This window comes from Podarcis gaigeae, assembly GCF_964106915.1.
Source record: "Podarcis gaigeae genome assembly, chromosome: 13".
Lineage (NCBI taxonomy): Eukaryota > Metazoa > Chordata > Lepidosauria > Squamata > Lacertidae > Podarcis > Podarcis gaigeae.
The window spans coordinates 30040239-30055113 of record NC_139689.1 but is presented as its reverse complement, the minus strand read 5'-3'; the positions used below and the strand labels follow the sequence as shown (position 1 = coordinate 30055113).

The 14875-nt window shown below is 45.7% G+C and overlaps 1 protein-coding gene across 3 annotated transcripts in view; it reads right to left on the bottom strand.

Moving 5' to 3' along the window:
* Window positions 1-14875, bottom strand: part of RAPGEFL1 (Rap guanine nucleotide exchange factor like 1) — a 55518-nt gene that overhangs the window by 27476 nt on the left and 13167 nt on the right. For all 3 annotated transcript variants that reach the window (XM_083708744.1, XM_083708742.1, XM_083708743.1), the window contains 4 exons: window positions 4521-4599; window positions 1983-2136; window positions 1661-1758; window positions 391-503 (listed from right to left, as the gene is read on the bottom strand). In XM_083708744.1, coding sequence (XP_083564870.1) covers window positions 391-503; window positions 1661-1758; window positions 1983-2136; window positions 4521-4599 — 444 coding nt within the window. The remainder of the gene's footprint in view (window positions 1-390; window positions 504-1660; window positions 1759-1982; window positions 2137-4520; window positions 4600-14875) is intronic.

Genomic DNA, 14875 nt, shown 5'->3' with positions numbered 1-14875 from the left:
ATCCCCTCTGTCAATTCATCCTCATAACCTTGAGGGGCTTCCCAGAGGCTCTTCTCCAGCCCCCTCCTGTGAGGGACACTTGGAGGGTGATGTCAGAGGGAGCATTCCCAGCTGCAGCTCCTAGTCTGTGGAAGGCTCTCCCCAGTGAGGTCCGCCTGGTGCTTTAAGCACCAGGTAAAGGTTTACCTTTTCACTCAAGCTTTTGAAGTGATTTTGTTCTATTATTTGTGTGCTGCCAAAGCTTTCTATGGTTGTAATTTGATGAGGAGGATTTATGGGTGGAATTGCAGGACCATGTCTGCAGCTGCGCTCATCAGCCCTTTTAAAGACAATCCAAGCGGGAACCCCAACACGACCGTCACCAACGCCCTCATCTCCTTTAATACTCACTTTCATCTGAGCCACGGAAAGCGACCCGTGTCTGGAGGCAGGAATCTATGCGCCGGAAATGCCTGAAAAGGGGTTTGACTTGCTTGCTGGGGGGATGGCTTTCTTCAGTCACCCTGTGGCCAAGAAGGCAAGATTTAGAAGCTAGAAAAGGGGCAAACAACATAGGCCACAATGTGGGAAACTTTCAGAGGAGCAGAGCATCCGTGCCATTCTGTGAGGGGTTAAGGAGTCTGAATTTCTGAATGAAGCTTCTAAGGAGCATTCAGGGCAGAGGCAGGGAGCCAGGGGTCCTGCAGATGTGGCTTGACTCCCATCATCCCCAACCACTGGGCCATGCTGGCTAAGGCTGATAGGAGTTGGGAGTCCCACAACATCTGAAGGGCCACAGGTTCCCCAATCATGATTTAGGGATTTCAGAGGCAGTTTGGCCAGGGAGATTGTTGTGAGAGTAGGCTGCTGCTTGTAACAACCCACCATTAGACAGCTGGCCACTATTAGAAGAGTCTAAACATTTACCCCAAGAGTTGTCTCCTGGACCTGGAAAGCACAGGGCAAAAGGTAAATATGGAAAAACCCTAAGCTTTCTATGTTCTTATATACATCAGTACCATGTAAGGTATAAGTAAGTTGTTTGGGTTGCAAAGTAACAAGGATTGCGGTGACCTCGGCTTTATGAAAGCTTCCACTATTCAGAACTAGGTATAGCATAGTGGTTAAGAGCATGGTCCTCCTTGATTTCTAGTTCCAAGGAGATGACCTCTTAGTCTGCAACCTTTGGGGAAGTTCATATCATCCCCTCTAAGCAAAGAAAGAAAGAAAGAAAGAAAGAAAGTGTGTAGGTGTGTGTGTCGCAGGACTGCACAGGAGGGATCTGGCCCTGCACACCACCAAACACCATGTTCAAACGTTCTACTTGGGTGCCACTGTATGCATGTAGCTCCTCCATATGGAGAGGGATTGTGATTGCATGAGGAGAACAACTACTGACACAGAAGTTTGAATTCCTGGAGTCCTGGGGCTTATTTAACCTGAGCTATCTTGTTGAAACTTTGCGGTGACAGAGGAACATGGCAACTGTGGAAAGTGGCAAAGTTTGTGCAGGCGAACCTCCACAACAATTGTTTTGCCAAGATGTGGAGGAGGTTATATGAAACCCGTTCTTGTGAATGCAGTACCGGCAACATAATGCACTTAGGAAAAGCAGCCTGAGAGGTTTCCCCATGCAGGAGAAATTCTGCATTCCATATTCCAACTCCCCCTCTCCCCTTACTTGAGTTCAACTGTCTCCACAAGCTGATGAAGCTTCAAAATTTCATCTTCCAGTTTGTGATAGAGGGAGGAGTCCTTCATAATGAGCAGATACAGGTCCTAGGAGAAAAGAGAAAGTGGCCTGATCCATCATGCTCTGATATAAAAGGAAGGGGTATCTTCTATTTTGGCCCCCCTGGATCTATGGCTATTTGCCACCAAGTAAGGCAAAAGGACATTGGGGCGGGGGACTGTGGCTGGACTAATACTTTGCAATCTGTTGCTATTCTTCTTAAAAAGTTTCTCGTTGTAATGAGAGTAGGGTTAGGGGTGTCATCGTGTACCTTGATAACTTTGCCTGCTTTCTCCTCCTCCTGCAAGATCCCCTTGTACGTCTCGAGGAAGTGAAGCAAAATAACCAAAACTGCTCGCTTTCGGTGCATGGCTTCGCCTTCCTTCCAACATGGCGGTGATGGGATTGTCGATGCTGTCATGAAGGTGACCACATGGAAGTCAAGGGAAAATATCGGGGCTGCGGCCACAGAAGGGAGTGGTTGGAAGAAAGGAGAACAGCCGAAGTGATGAGGTTTGGAATGGGGTGGGTTGATTCTGGGTCCAGATAGCAAGATGGCAAGTACAGATCACAGAAACTGCAAAGGTCACTAACGGGCCAACAACCCCATTCTCTCCCTGCTTGGCAGGGAGTTGGACTCGATGGCCCTTGTGGTCTCTTCCAACTCTATGATTCTATGATCTACCGCATTTTTCGCTCTATAAGACGCACCAGACCACAAGACGCACCTAGTTTTTGGAGGAGGAAAACAAGAAAAAATATATTCTGAATCTCAGAAGCCAGAACAGCAAGAGGGATCGCTGTGCAGTGAAAGCAGCGATCCCTCTTGCTGTTCTGGCTTCTGGGATAGCTGCACAGCCTGCATTCGCTCCATAAGACGCACACACATTCCCCCTTACTTTTTAGGAGGGAAAAAGTGAGTCTTATAGAGCAAAAAATACGGTAGTTTGCATATCCCTCAGCCATCCAGGAGGCTGTGGACTTTGGTATCTTTTGGTGCAGAATTCAGAATATGGAGAATCTCAATTTATGTCAGTGGTGTGGTGGTTCACATTTCAAACGTGAACCAGGAGACCTGCGTTCAGATCCCCACCCAAGACATCCAGCTCACCACCTGACCCTGGGCCCAGTCACTTTCCATTAGCCTAACCTACCTCAGAGGGTTGTTGTGAGGAAAGACAAAAATGGGAACTAGCGCCATGTAAACTATCCGAGCTCTTTGGAAGAGAGAGAAATGCAAATGAAAGCAACAATGGCTGTCCCTGCAAGCTACGTAGCCTGGAAATCCCAGTTTATTTAAGTTCAACTGTCTCCACGAGGGGGGAAAAGAAAGCAAGTTTCGAGATTTTGTGGTTGCAGAGATGAGATGGGAAACAAACAAATAGGGGTAACTGAGATGGCTGATAAGAGTAGACAAAATGTCATGTACAATTCGCTCCTAAGGAAATGCAAAAAACCAGGGCTGATTTTTTAATGCAGTGTTATATGTTTGTGTGTATGTCATCACCAGAAACTCACAGAACCAGAGAAGGTCACATTCCGCACACCCACATCCACACCCCCTTCAGTCTATCAATACCAGAATTTGTGATGGTGGTGGGAGCTGTTAACAGGGAGGAGCAGCTTAATTGCTACCTGTTGGCTGAAATTAACAAAGTCCACCCAGGTTGTTTATTTTTTCAGAGCTGTGTAATGTTATCTTATTCTCTCGAGAGCCCTGTGTGACAAGAGAAGTTGACAGATGAGGCTAAAGGAGAGAGATTAAGGCTGCAATCCTATACACCCTAAGGAAGAAGAACTTAGTTCTGAGTAAACTTGCGGAAGATTGATCGGCAGACCCCAAAATGCAACACACTAGAGGCTGAGATTTAATCTGCCTGGCAAATGATGTGGGATTGAGCAGATTTCTTCATAAGGTTATTATTAGGTGTATGGTTCCCATCACCATGACCACCAAAACTCCAAAAAGTTCAAGGACACATACATAGGAAAATAAACTAGGACTGTATCATCTAATGTTATCCTCATAGCAATACTGTTAAGACTGCTTAGGGTAAGACCCAAAGCGCAGGTGAGTGGGGACTGGTGGGCATCATCAATGCACATCTCCCCATGTGATGTCATTATGCTAGTATTTCCTTGCTTCCTTCAAGCAGCGGCCAATAAAGTGAAGCAGGAAGTGAAGAGATGCTGTGACATCATATATTTTCTTTCTACTACATATTACCAAGAACACACTGGAAAACACGTGGATCAGCGGTTCCCCCACACGTCTTACTATAACGTGCTGCTTGGAACCGAAAGGGTGATTTTGCACAACAACAATAAGAATTCACACTATCAAGAGGTTAAATTTGTTCTCCAAAGCCAAATTTCTGCATTAGCACATTCTGCCCACTCCCTCCCATTAGAAAACTGGCAGGCACCATCACTGTTACATTGCAGATGGTTTCATTTCAGAAGGCCTTTGCGCTATATAACATTGCTCTGTTTTCTATTTTTTTGATGTAAAAATCTGTGCTGTACATTTTGCACGTTTTGTTTCTTCTTCTGCAAGCTGCTTTGAGACACACAGTGAAATGCGAGGTATGAACCTTTCTTAAATAAGAAAACTAATAAATAAAACCTGTGGAACTGCAGAAGCCACAGGGTTCTATGCAACAAGAACGAGAAATGTGAGGTGACCCGAACAGAGTTTCTCCTGCAGGAAAATGTGTCAGAATGGCATGCATTCCTCCCCCACCCCCACTTCTTCCCCCAACCCTTCGACCATTATGGGACGTTCCAAAACATCACGCAGAAAGGATATTGCTGGTGCAGCTGGTGCAGGAACTGCTCTGTGGGCAGGAACAGCGAGTGGGTGAGGACGATGTCGTCTAGCAGCAGGTCTGAGAAAAGACAAGGAAGGAAGAAAAGAGGGATTATACTGCTGTCCCGCCCTGAGAGTGCAAGGCGACAGCACTGACAAAGAATTCGGTCCACCCTTCCTTTTCAGTGATGTAACGGGATAGGGCACGTAGGCAGATAAGCATGGTCACAAGGAGTTTATAACAAGGCCCAATCCAACTGGTTACAAAGGACCCGCCTCCTGTATCCCAGCACTGGGGACAGAGAAGGCTTTCAGGTTAAGGCAGCGTTGCAAAACCTTCATCTCAAATACGGAGGAGGGAAATGCAATCTCTTCCCGCTTTCCTGTTAGCTCTTTCTTCACGCCGTCAGAAAAGTGGCGCGCTGTGGTGTGACCCACACCTGGAAACTATTCCTAATGTCCCATCTCACACCTGGAACAGGTTGTCTCTGAACATGTGGCAAAATTGTGTCTATGTAAGGCAGCATGGAATGAACCAGAATCAGCTCCTGTGTATTTCACGTGAGGGTATCAAAGAGCGCAACTTTTAGGGCAGGTGTGGGGAACCTTTTGGCTCCAGGTGTTGATGAAGATTAGTAATGTCCACACTGCCTTGCAGTGGCTTCCCAGGGTTTCTGACAGGGGTCTCTCCCAACCCTACCCAGAGATGCCAGGGAATAAGTGAACCAGGGACCTTTGACAAGGAACAAGTCTGCAAATAAATCCACCAAAGACCAGAAGACCTCCCTAACCATCCATTCCTAAAATTCTTCTGTTAATAAAATTCTTCTGTCTACATATCCCTCCCACAATGAGACTAAAAATCAAAGCTCCTCCACCTACCGTATTTTTCGCCCCATAGGACGCACCGTCCCATAAGGCGCACCTAGTTTTTTTGGGGGGGAATAAAGGGGAAAAAATTATTTCCCCCCCAGCCCCCAGAACAGGCAACTCTCCACAAGCCGTGGGAGCCCAGTGCGGGCTCCCACGACTTGCAGAGAGCTGCGCGAAGCCTGGAGAGGGAGAGGGGTCGGTGCGCACCGACCCCTCTCACTCTCCAGGCTTCAGCGAAAGCCTGCATTCGCCCCATAGGACATACACACATTTCCCCTTCATTTTTGGAGGGGGAAAAGTGTGTCCTATAGGGTGAAAAATACGGTATATAATAACTACCCCTCACCTCCACCTATAACCAACTGATTTTTGTTGTAAAACAGAAAAGTAATAAGGCCTCCTAAGCTGCCTCTTCCTTAAAATGCCTGAGGGGGAAAGATCTGATAACAATTAAGCAGCAGAGTTCTCTTAACAATTGTTCAGCTTCTTCCCAGAACATTTGCTCCACTAATTTTGAAAGCTATTATCTTACAGCTTGGCTAATGTATCAGCAAGATGCTAATCAGAACCAAAGCATCTAGCCGTTGAGCCTGAAAAGAGTCTGATTCCTCATGTTTTCCTCAGTCTGTTTCTCTCCCCTCTATCAGAAACCATCCTGAGTCTTCTCTCACTGTCCATATAATGGCCAACCAAAACATTAGAAAACTGTATGCAAGCTTGTGAGCTCTCCAGAATTCTTCATCCAGCTAGATGCATGATGAAGCTGAAAGTAAGAAGGTAGGGTTTTTGGGCTTGTGTTCAAACCATCCATGTTTGCATCTAGTAAGAAACTGAAGATGGAGTGTAGGAGGTAACAGACATTCAAACGAGGTCCTTTTTAGGTTTAAAAACTGAAAACATAGTTTTATCAGGGGCTGGAGAGAATGTTCCCTTGGAGAACAAAGTTCCTAAAGCCTAGATGAGGTTTAGGTCACATCACACCTTTTGCAGACCCCCCGCCCCAAAGTGTACCTATTTTCCAGGGACAGTCCCGGATTTATAGAAGCCATCCTTGTTTCTGATTTGATCCCGGAATGTCCCTCTTTTCCTTAGGACGTCCCTATTTTCATCAGAGAAATGTTGAAGGATATGGTGTTATGCGATGGACAAGCCAAGGAGATAAGTGACTATACAGTGGTACCTCGGGTTAAGTACTTAATTCATTCTGGAGGTCCGTTCTTAACCTAAAACTGTTCTTAACCTGAAGCACCACTTTAGCTAATGGGGCCTCCTGCTGCTGCTGCATCGCCAGAGCACGATTTCTGTTCTCATCCTGAAGCAAAGTTTTTAACCTGAAGCACTCTTTCAGGGTTAGCGGAGTCTGTAATCTGAAGCGTATGTAACCTGAAGCGTATGTAATCTGAGGTACCACTGTACAACTTTTAGAAGACATCTGAAGGGAAGATTTTTGTAATGATTTATGTTTTATTATGTTTTTATATATGTTGGAAGCCGCCCAGAGTGGCTGGGGCAACCCAATCAGATGGGCGGGGTATAAGTAATAAAATTATGATGACGATGGAATAAGACGTCCTGGTTTTCATTGGAGAAATGTTGGAGGGTATGCTTTTGTTTCTCTACACCAGGGGTGGAGAACCTCAGGCCCAGGGACCAAATGCAGCCTCTAAGCCTCTCTATCCGATCCTCAGGACACACATCCTCACCGGCACAGCACAGCTTTGCACCCTCAAGTGCTTCTGCCTGGCTGGAATGTGTCTTCACACTATGATATTATCTCTTGCTCGTCTGGATGGAGAGACTGGTGTAGGTGTGCAGACACCTCTGGCTTGTGCCTGGCTGCTGGAATACACAGGCAAGAGTTGCATCTGTTGCTCCACCCATTTTTTGTCTCTGGCCAAGGCCACATGTGGAGGGTTACCCATGAGGGAATGCGGGCCTCAAGCTGAAAATGTTTCCCCACCACTGCCCTATATATTCCCAGGGAAGAGAAGGAAGAGGAATAGACAACAGTGTATAACTTTTCTATCCCTTCTGTTTTGTCCTCCAAGTTGTTTCTCAGCTCTCCTACTGGAGATTTTGTGTGTGTTTGTGTGTGTGTGTGTGTGTGTGTGTGTGTGTACATGCGGTGTCAAGTTATATGCAAAACATATTCCCTGCCATTAAACTATGGGTTGCTTAAAGAAATTAAATAGAAAGAAGAGGTTCCAGTCAGAGACACCTGGGATGTTTGCTCTTATGCATCTTTCTCCCGACAACACCACCTGATTATGGCTACTGCTTGGGCTAAGGCATATGTTTTAATTTGTCCGTATCTCTACCTCCTCTGCACAGCACCACACACACACACACACACACACACACTGGGAAAGGGAGTAGTGTGAACTTATTGCTTCCTGGCAAATTTAGCATAGCCCTCGTGAGCAAGAAAATCCTATTGGATTCACTTCAGTATATTGGGGGCAGGGAAGAGACAGAGAAAGGAGGCCAGCATGTTAATCCCTTGCATCAGCCAGACATCAAAAGACAGCGGGATCTTCAGAGCTAGGCTCCCAGACAATCAAAACTGTCTGACTAGGAGAGAGGGAGAGGGAGAGGAAGAAGAAGAGGAAGTTAATTAGCCACCTTTGTGCTGTGCCTTTGCTAGCGACAGGGTTCTAATCCGAGGCTGACACCCCCTAAATAAACCGTTAAAACGTACACAAGCTTCTATATCAGGAGCAGAATGCCTCAGGGTGGGCTGGATTAATCACTGTGCTAAGTAAGGATGTATTCAGACTAGGAGGTTATTGTGCTAGCATGCCTGTTTCTAATCTGTCACAGTTTCTAACGCTGCACTTACACTGCGGTACCAGTTGCATTATGGAACTGTGCCTTTTTATATATCTATCTACTGCCACGTCACACTAAATTTCACTCAAACCGGGCATGACATAGCAGCAGGCGTCGCTGGGCATTTCACCACCCTTCATGCACATGAGTGCTTCTGTTCCCCCAGGATTCACCCATGTCAGGAAATACCAGGATACCGCCCTGAATTTTATCGTCCAAATTTTGTAATCTGTGTAAATGGCGGGAAAATCATAGCAGAAAATCCCCACGGATTTTCCAGGCTAACAGGGTTTGAAATGGATTTTGTTTTTGTTTTTTTCTGCAAGTGATTAACAAAGAAAGAAAGTGCTAAACCTCCACTAGATTCTGCTAGATTTCCAGACATCATCAGGCAGGTAAGGAAACTTCAGAAAAACATAACAAAATTCTGCCTGAATGCACCTTAAGTCACAAAACAGGGTGCTAGCCTTCTTCCCCGCCATACTGTGGTCTATCTATCTACAGAGTTGACTCACCTTTTGGCCCTGTTTGGGGCTCTTCAAAATGTCTAGACATCCAGAATTTCACTGACAGCTCCTCTTCAACAAGTAAAGGTAAAGGGACCCCTGACCATTAGGTCCAGTTGCGGACGACTCTGGGTTTGCGACGCTCATCTCGCTTTATTGGCCAAGGGAGCTGGCGTACAGTTTCCGGGTCACGTGACCAGCATGACTAAGCCACTTCTGGAGAACCAGAGCAGCGCACGGAAACATCGTTTACCTTCCCGCCAGAGTGGTACCTATTTATCTACTTACACCTCAAACTGCTAGGTTGGCAGGAGCGGGACTGAGCAACGGGAGCTCACCCCGTCACGGGGATTCGAACCGCCGACCTTCTGATCAGCAAGCCCTAGGCTCTGTGGTTTAACCCACAGCGCCACCTGCATCCCTTCTTCAATAAGTAACAGCTCCTTAATTTTCTACTAGTGAAAAATACTGTACTGTTCTTGCGGGTGTGCATTTCCAGTGGGGAAAAGTCATGAGAACATAAGAAGGGCCTGCTGGATCAGGCCAGTGGCCCACCTAGTTCAGCATCCTGTTGTCACAGTGGCCAACCAGATGGCTATGGGATGCCCACAAGCAGGAATTGAGCAGGAGAGTACTCTGCCCTTCTGTGATTTCCAGCAACTGGTATTTAGAAGCAGGCATACCAACTCGATGGAGCTGAGGCCTCTACAACTCCCCCATGTCCACTGGGATGGGGCTAACCCACCTACCCCAATCTTGAAGGGGGCAGAGGAGGGCCGGTGGGATGTTGTCCCAGGCCAACCAGCACAGCCTGGCGTGTGCATAGGGCCAACCAACAGGCCAACCAGCACAGCCTGTTGCATAGGGAGGAGGCCTGGTAAGCCGATGCAACAGTCATCATGCGCAAACGCAATGTGCATGATATCGTGCACGCACGCACACACAATTTTGGGCGCATCAAATGCAGCACCCAGTTAGCTCAGAGAAGATTTTGCAAGCACTGCAGCTATGCACATTGTCAGCGCACACAGAAGTCTATGTCCACCTGGCCACAAGATAATTGCTTTCTGAACTGGCCATTGATATGTGTTTATACTGTGTGTGTGGCAATCACCTGGTGTGCAACTCAGGAGATAATAAAAGGTATTCTTAATAATTTAGATTTCTCCTATTAATATTCCTTCTGCAGCAGAGGTTGTCAGAGGTTACATGCACACACACACACACACGCGTTAAGAAATAGAATATATTAAATAACACTTTCAGTAGGCTGAGAAACACTACAAAAACGAATTCTGGCAATTATGTCACCCATGCTGCCGCTAATTAACTCCTGCCAAGAGAGCTTGAGGACATCTTCTAAAGAGTTGATTCTGTAAGTGATCATAAAGATAGAGATTCTTCATGGGGTGGGGGCAATGCATAGTTACCGCAGTTTAATAAAAAGGAGATATTGTGAACCAACACCCCACTGCTACAGTGCACACAAGGGCCTTTAGGCTGGAGACATAGTCATCACACCACTAAAAGGTGTTTTCAGTTTTGCTCACCAGTGCGGAGAGGGGTCCAGCATCTTCCCCAGGAGGGGCAGAAGGTCTCAGGCAAGCGCTGGCCACGGCTAAACACCATTCATTCAGCAGAGCTGATCACAAACTCTGCAATCCAGTGGGCTTGCCAAGCTGGCTCACTGCCTGCTACTGAGCTAAGCCTTAATTAATTGGAAAGGGAGAAACAGTCCATGGAGAGTGACGCTGGGAAAGAGATCCCTGCCTCCACTGCACCAGACAGTATCCCAGAAAGGATGATAAAAGCCTGAGCGAGGCAAGAATCCAGGCCAAACTGGCCAGGGTGCAGATTAGCAACAGAGAAGGGAATGCCCCATCGCTGATGCCCACTTCAGCCTAGTCAGCTCCAGCCAAGCACCAATGTAGCAGCCAAACTGACTTGTTGCTGGGAGAGGAATTTGATTCAGTTTTTGCGTTAAAAGGCAAATCCACCCGGTTTGCTCTTTCCAAAACTATACACAAACCAAAACACAGTGGTTCTTTGAAAATCTTGCTTCTCCCAATTTTGCAGGGCGTTTTCCCAGAAAGGTAACGTGCACAACGATGCACGCATTAGTGAAAATAACATAGAGAAATGGACTGCATATGGGAAAACTGCTTTGCAAAAACGTGTATGTAAAGCCAAATTGCATACAAAAATTTGTATGTCGGGAGAAATTCACACTGCTTATGAAATTTCACGAGGACTTTAAAAAAAAGTGCATAGTGATGTGGAAATGTGGAGAACTGAACTTGACTTGAAAAAAATTGAAACTAGGACAAACCAATATTGTCACATTTGCTCATTCTTACTAGTTGCTGGGAAGGAAGAAGTCAGACTCGCAGATAGCCAAGTGTATCATCTCCCAAACTGAAAACCAATGCTTAATTCATTTCTGAATTATAATTGGAGGCACCCTTCTCTACTGTACCCTCATGAGCTTACTTTCAGGTGGTGAAAAAGTTGTAAGAATAAGCAGCCCTTAGAAAAGTCTTCGGTGTGAGTTGGTTGAATGATCTGACCATACCTGATAGGCCCAAGAATCTTGCTGTTTGAGGGTGGGGAGGGGGGAGCAAATGCTGTTTGTGTCCCCACCTCCATGTTAGGGTACATAATACTGAAGGCCAGCCAAGTTATTTTGGAAACTGAGGCAGAAAAGTCCACAAGGACCTCTTGCTCTCATTGGCAGTAAAAATAAAATAATAAGACATTATTATTGGTATAGTACAATGCTGTCCTTTCATGACACTCAAAACAAGTTGCCTCAATCTGGCCAACAGCACAGCCGGCCCCATACATGATGCAGAGATGGGGCAGAATATGAGCAACTTACAGCAGAGGTTGGTTGGAAATACCGTAGTTGAGACCAGAGCAGCAAATCATGCAGTGATACAGCAGCATGTGTGGGTGAGGGTGACACTGACAGACACACACACACACACACACACACACACACACACACACACATCAAACCTTTCATTTTTCTTGCTTTTTTCATTATACAGTAACTGTTATCTTGCAGCACAGTGTTTGGGAATAATTGAACTAATGTTAGGAATATGCTTTTGGAAAGAGGCAGCCAGTGCTCTCAGATGGACATTCACTTTCCCCTTTATGAACATACCCAGATGGGATCTTTCTAGCGGTTACCAGATGTCACTTTCCCACTACCGTATTGGCCCGAATATAAGCCACACCCGAATATAAGCTGCACATTTAAAAGTCATGGGGGGGAGGGGAGAGGGGGAAAAAAACAATAACCAAATATAAGCTGCTCCCTTCCTTGCTTTCTCCCTTCTCGGCCTTGGAGGAGAGGACAGGGGACTACGCGCGGGGCAAGCACCACTTTGTCACGTGCCTGGCACTCCTTGCCCCACGATCCTGGCTGCATACTGGATAATTTTTGTAAGGTCGCGAATATAAGCCACACTTTAATTTTTCACGGTCGGAATTGGGGGGGGGGGGAGTGTGGCTTATATTCAGGCCAATACGGTATTTGCTGCATGCAGAATAATGGAAAGAATGAAAGGGTTTTATACTGCAGGAGGAGATCTTAAACAGGGAATCTTATCTGATGCAACAACAGGGCAGCACCAGGAAGCAGGTCGAGGTTTTCCAAAAGGGTGGTCTGAGCAGCCATAAAATGGCACCTCCCCTGTGCTGTTTTTGGCCTCACAAGATTTTAGGGCCCTCCAGACTGGGGTTGGTTTTTAGGGTGTATTCCATCACACATCCTTTGGTTAATTGGTTGTTCTGTGAGGCTTCCCCAATGTTACCACATTATTGCCATCTGGAAGGAGCCGTGGAAGGTGACCTTCTGAAGTGTGGAGCATTCTGTTTTTTTTATAATATTTTTTATTAGTTTTATAAAATACAGAAAAAAGAATAAAGAACGTATTATAAAAGTAAAAAAAGGTTACAAATTTTTCTTACTCCTTTTTCCAAATCTGTTGGACTTCCCCACGGCCTCCCAACCCTGCATTCTCTGTGATGCATAACGTCTGCAATTTGTTAACTTATTTCAATACTTATTATATCTTCCTTTTTATCATGTTACCCAATTTCAAATGTATTATAACCCAAATCATGTACATTTTCATTTTAACACAATAAAGTTGTTTCATTATTCTATCTCTGACTCCTTGTACCTTAATTTCCATTTCTTTAATTTAACATTACTGAAGCTAGAATTTCCTAAAGGGTGCGTTTTTTAACATTCATACAACTTATAATGTTTTTCCAAATAGTCTTTAAATTTTCTCCAATCCTCCTCGAATGTTTCTTCTCCCAAGTCTCGGATTCTGCCAGTCATTTCGGCCAGTTCCATATAGTCCATCAACTGCGTGTGCCATTCCTCCAGTGTGGGTAAATCTTGTGTCTTCCAATATTTTGCAATCAGAATCCTTGCTGCTGTAGTAGCATACATAAAAAAAGTTCTGTCCTTCTTAAACACTCTCCGGTCCACCATGCCCAGAAGGAAGGCCTCTGGTTTCTTAGGTAAGGTAAATCTCAGTACCTTTTTTAGTTCATTATGAATCATTTCCCAGAAGGCCTTCATGAAGTGTGGAGCATTCTGCACTCCTGAAAGCTCCCCATGCATTCAGGAATTCTGAAAAATCAAGGTTCCAAAACATGTGAGGAGCCTTGGCGGATACGGAAGGCTTCCTGCTTCAAAAGGCTGCTGTTGAATGCCACCCCAGTCTCCGAGTGGTGCTAGATTCCAGGTGCAAGGTTCCAGGCACTTACCCAGGGTTTGTGTTTCCACTTGGAAATGAGGCACAGCAGAGACTGTGGTGTATTTAGGATATATAGTTAATTTGCACATGTATACAACCTGAACCTACGATGGAGGGATTTACAGCATCAGCACCTCAAATGGGTCTTGTTTCTCCCACAGTTGCAGCCTTGGATTCAAGCAGACATCAAATTCTATGCTTTTTTAATTCTATGACCATGCTCTGCCCGCAGCCTTTTCCAGCCTGCAACCTTTAGTCTCCTAGGTCACATAACAGCCAACTCTCAACCCTGGCTTTCTTTTCCTAACTCACTCTGAAATGATGGAGGGGCTCCACCCACTTGGCCCAGAGCCTTTGCTTTCTTACTGGCACATTACCTTTCCTTGGTTGTCTTAATGGCCCATCTCCCAGATGATCTCCTGAACACAAGAAGCTGGGTCCAGGAATTAGGAGTCTGGCATCCAGTTCAACCCCCCAAGTCTTGATTAAATTCTATCAACTATTGGACCCAGAAATTTAGGGGAGTCTGGCACCCACAAACTCATAACATTCACCTTCCATGAACTGGAGGGAGACCAAAATGGTGTGGACGGGGGGGAGGGGTGTAACATTCTCACTCCTGCAGGCCCACTCTGCACATTTATTTAAATACATATGATAGCCTGCATATTGTTTTTGCTTTGCTAATATATCTTTAACCAGAAGAAACCCTTTCCTTTTTGCGTTAAAACCAGCACAGGACAGGCTATTGTAAATTAACAAAGCAAGTGAGGTGAGGGGGAGTGTGAGGCATGAGGACTGCAGACTCACACAGTGAGCCACGGTGTGAGAGTCAGGAATGACGCAAGCAGACTTGTCCTGATTTCCATCTGTGAAATGATGGAGGAAATTATCGCCCGAAAGGTTCGCCCAGCGTCTTCATTTTATTTTCATATTGCGCCCAAGGACATGTGATTTGATCTGATTCCGTAAATCAGACTGAAAGAGCCATCTAAGTCTAGCAATCAATGCATACCCAGATCATCTGAGGACCTTCACAAGCATGACAGCATGGTGGGAGACAGCCATTGTCTGTGTTTGCCTCCAGTATATGTTCGTTAGAGGAATCTGGGCTCTTAACACGAGAACCAATGTGGTATGGTTGTTAAATACTGGATGAGAAGAGGAGACAACCAATTTCAAATCCCCATTTAGTCTTGGGGTTCACTGGGTGACTCTAGCTAAATACATTCAAGCACAATTCCCACCACCCACCCAAAATAATTCTGGGAATGTTAGTGTAAATGCTCCTGCAATCTGCAGCCCAAATGTTTTATAGATCGGGCCCCACTGGCGACTAAGTCCAGAGGTCCTTTGGGCTTCAGCC